General features: G+C 42.3%; 1 protein-coding gene across 1 annotated transcript in view; it reads left to right on the top strand.

The window, feature by feature from the left end:
- TEP1 (telomerase-associated protein 1) overlaps nucleotides 1-3486 on the top strand; it is a 47403-nt gene that overhangs the window by 17270 nt on the left and 26647 nt on the right. Inside the window, exons 10-13 of the mRNA XM_011976291.1 lie at nucleotides 1212-1429; nucleotides 1933-2091; nucleotides 2270-2347; nucleotides 3298-3428. Of these exons, the coding sequence (XP_011831681.1) occupies nucleotides 1212-1429; nucleotides 1933-2091; nucleotides 2270-2347; nucleotides 3298-3428 (586 nt within the window). The remainder of the gene's footprint in view (nucleotides 1-1211; nucleotides 1430-1932; nucleotides 2092-2269; nucleotides 2348-3297; nucleotides 3429-3486) is intronic.

Raw genomic sequence — 3486 nt, 5'->3', positions numbered from 1 at the left:
GACCTTGTGATCTGCCCACCTTGGCCTCCCAAAGTACTGGGATTATAGGCGTGAGCCACCGTGCCCAGCCTACATTTTCTTTACTGATCTTTTTTCCTTTTTCTTTTCATTTGAAGATATTTTTAAAACAAATGTCAAATAATAAGACACATTTTATTTCACCTTTCCTTATTTCGTGTGTGTTTCTTTAAAAAAGGACATTTTTAATACAATAAGAATGTCGTTAATATACCTGACAAAACTAAAAATAATTCCTTGGTAAAATCATCTGTTATTTAGTCCATATTCAAATTTTCCAATTGTTTAAAAATATCGTTTCACAGTTTTATTCAAATCAAGATCTAAACAAGGTATACACATTACATTTGGTTGTTAAGTCTCTTATGTCACTTTTAATCTTTTAATTGTTCTTATGCCATTGAGCTACTATGAAAACCAGGTTCAGGGACCCCACAGAATATCCCATATTCTGGATTTCCCTCCTTCTTCATGATGTCATCTAACTTGTTTTTCTATTTCATGTTCACTGGGCATTAGCTCTAAAGGCTTGAACAGATTTAGATTTGTTTTTTTTTTTCAAGTAGTTCATAGGTGATCCTATATATGTACTATTTAAGTGGGACTACTACTCAGTAATGCTGATATTGATCAGCGCTTTTAGGTAGTAATAGCCTCATCTCTCCACAGTAGTTAATGGCTCATCCTTTGGTGATCTTTGCGTGAACCAATTGTTTCATTGGTGGTTGCAGAATGAGGGTTTTATCATTCCTCAATATTTTTTAACTGGAATTTAAAAAAACAGCCTCCCAGGGTAACTAAACAACTATATTTATTTAGTTACCCTGAAATAGATTGTATGGGAAAGGTGGGATGAATATTCAATTTATTCTCCTTAAAATGTCAGTTTTCAGAGTAAGGAGTTAGCATTTGTTTTTTAAAATACTATTTAAAACTATGTAGCCGTTAAATCTTGCTTCATGAAGTAAGAATGGATTCATGTGGTAAGTGTAGCTAGTGGATCCACAGATGACTTCCCCTCTCCTACCATGAGTGTGGATTAGAAGAATCCCATAGAATGGAGGCTTAGGGAAGTTCTGTCCTAGTCCTCTACACCAGAAATGGAGTGGGCTGTGGAAGGGGGTGTAGTGCTTGAGGGAGGGAGAAGACTCAATACTTAGTGGCAAGTTCTCATCTCCCCGTCTGCCTCTAAGGGGCAGATAAGTCCCTGAGCCCCTGTGTCTGTGTCTTTCTTGCCTGTAGACAGTGGAAATATGATGGTGAGATGCTGAACAGGTACCGACAGGCCCTGGAGACAGCTGTGAACCTCTCTGTGAAGCACAGCTTGCCCCTGCTGCCAGGCCGCACCATCTTGGTCTATCCGACATATGCTAATGCAGACAGGCTTTGTCCAAAGAGCAACCCACAAGGGGTAAGAAAGTAAAAAGCATCCTCCAAGGGGTTGGGTTGGCAGGATGCTGGGGATCCTGAGTGGTATCCTGTTCCCAGAGCTGGTTTTCCCAGGCAAGCACTCCGACTGAAATAAATGATACGAATTTGCTTCCAAGTATCAGTCCTCAGTTCCTAGGGACAATTCCTAGGATGTTGTTTCAACCAGGTTTATGGATTATAATACTAACATTTCCCCTTTGGCTGGTACTTGGTACTCTCTAAATTTCCATCCACCAAAATATGTCTCACTTTGATCTCGCTACATCCCAGGGTTGAACTTGGGCAGGGATCCTGGCTCCTCTCTTCCTCCCTCCACAGTCAGCTCTTCCTGAGGGCTGCTGAAGCTGCCCCCTCCTAACTTGGGATTTTACGCCTTTTCTTATTCCCTCAAACTAGTGGAAGGGTTTGGCCTCCAGGGCTGGCTGGGCAAGGGTGAATTCCAAAGCAGAGGAGCTTTATTTCCCCTGACACTTGTCCAATCAGCCTCCACTGAACTATGCGCTGCTGTTGATTGGGATGATGATCACGAGGGCCGAGCAGGTGGATGTCATGCTGTGTGGAGGTGACACTCTGAAGACTGCAGTGCTTAAGGCAGAAGAAGGCATCCTGAAGACTGCCATCAGACTCCAGGCTCAAGTCCAGGTCAGATACTCAACACCCACCATCCAAAAATACATGAAGAACACAGGCCTGGGAATAGCCCAGATATTTGGTAAAGGCACAGATATACACAGTTCTGAAGATTTCCCAAGCAGACTGCAAGACTGCAGTGTTTGTTGCTTACTGTGCAACCACATAACATGAAGTCTCTTTCCTTCAGGAGTTTGATGAAAATGATGAATGGTCCCTGAATGCTTTTGGGAAATACCTGCTGTCTCTGGCTGGCCAAAGGGTTCCTGTGAGTATTAATCCCTGAGAAACCCTCTCCCTCCCCCACATTTTCCTCTACAACTGATATATTTCATTTCTTGACCTTTAAAGCTGACTTCTCCAACCACATAAAATAGTCAGATCAGCTCTCTACTGGCTACAACCCCCTACTCAGTGGTGTGCTGGTAAATATTCAACAACCAGCTGCCTAGAAAAATAAGCCTCGGTTAATAGCATCTGCTAAATTTCCATGGTGTAAACAGTCCTACCGTGGCTGATTTCAAGCTACCAACATGATGCTACTGAACACAGAGTTGGGAAAAGATGCTTAGGAGCACACTGCTGTGTGATATTCTCACAATCCTGATACAGTAGATGTAAATAAGCACGAGTAGGTAGTAGTAAAATGTAGTAAAATTATTAGGAAGTTATGCATTTTGAGTATTTATTACATTTGTTTTATTTTCTGATTTTTATTTTTTGAGACAGGATCTCACTCCGTTGCCCAGGCTGGAGTGAAGTGGCTCGATTATAGCTCACTGCAAAAAACTTCTGGGCTCAAGTGATTCTCCTGCCTCAGCCGCCCAAGTAGCTGGGACTACTGGTGTGTGTCAACATGCCCAGCCACATTTGTTTTAAATATAACTTATTTGATTTTTTAAATGTATACCATTTGATGTTTAATAATGTCCATCTTTAACAACTGCCCACAAAATTCCTGAAAACTTAACAATCAGCTCTCTTGAGCCTGAATGAGCCAGCTACAAGTATACCAATGCCCCACTCCAACCTCCACTTTGATGTCCCCGATGTCCCCTGTAAGTTAAAGTGTAGTGGCTTCCCTCATTCTATGTGCTCTCAGGAGAGGTACTCCTCTCAGAGTTCTCCTAATCCTCCTGTCCTCAGAAAGCTCATATCTTAATGTCCTGGGTTCTCTAGCATCCCTTCTCTAGCATCTTCTCCCCTTTCATCTTACAGGTGGACAGGGTCATCCTCTTTGGCCAAAGCATGGATGAAGGAATGATAAATGTGGCCAAACAGCTTTACTGGCAGCATGTGAATTCCAAGTGCCTCTTTGTTGGTGTCCTCCTGAGAAGGGTACAATACCTGTAAGGGTGCTTATACTTCCTGCCCAGTGTCAGAAATTAGTGGTCTACATTTGCTCTC

Source organism: Mandrillus leucophaeus, unplaced genomic scaffold, assembly GCF_000951045.1.
Source record: "Mandrillus leucophaeus isolate KB7577 unplaced genomic scaffold, Mleu.le_1.0 Scaffold163, whole genome shotgun sequence".
Lineage (NCBI taxonomy): Eukaryota > Metazoa > Chordata > Mammalia > Primates > Cercopithecidae > Mandrillus > Mandrillus leucophaeus.
Note: the sequence above shows the minus strand (reverse complement) of the source record. Positions and strands in the feature narration are given on the sequence as shown.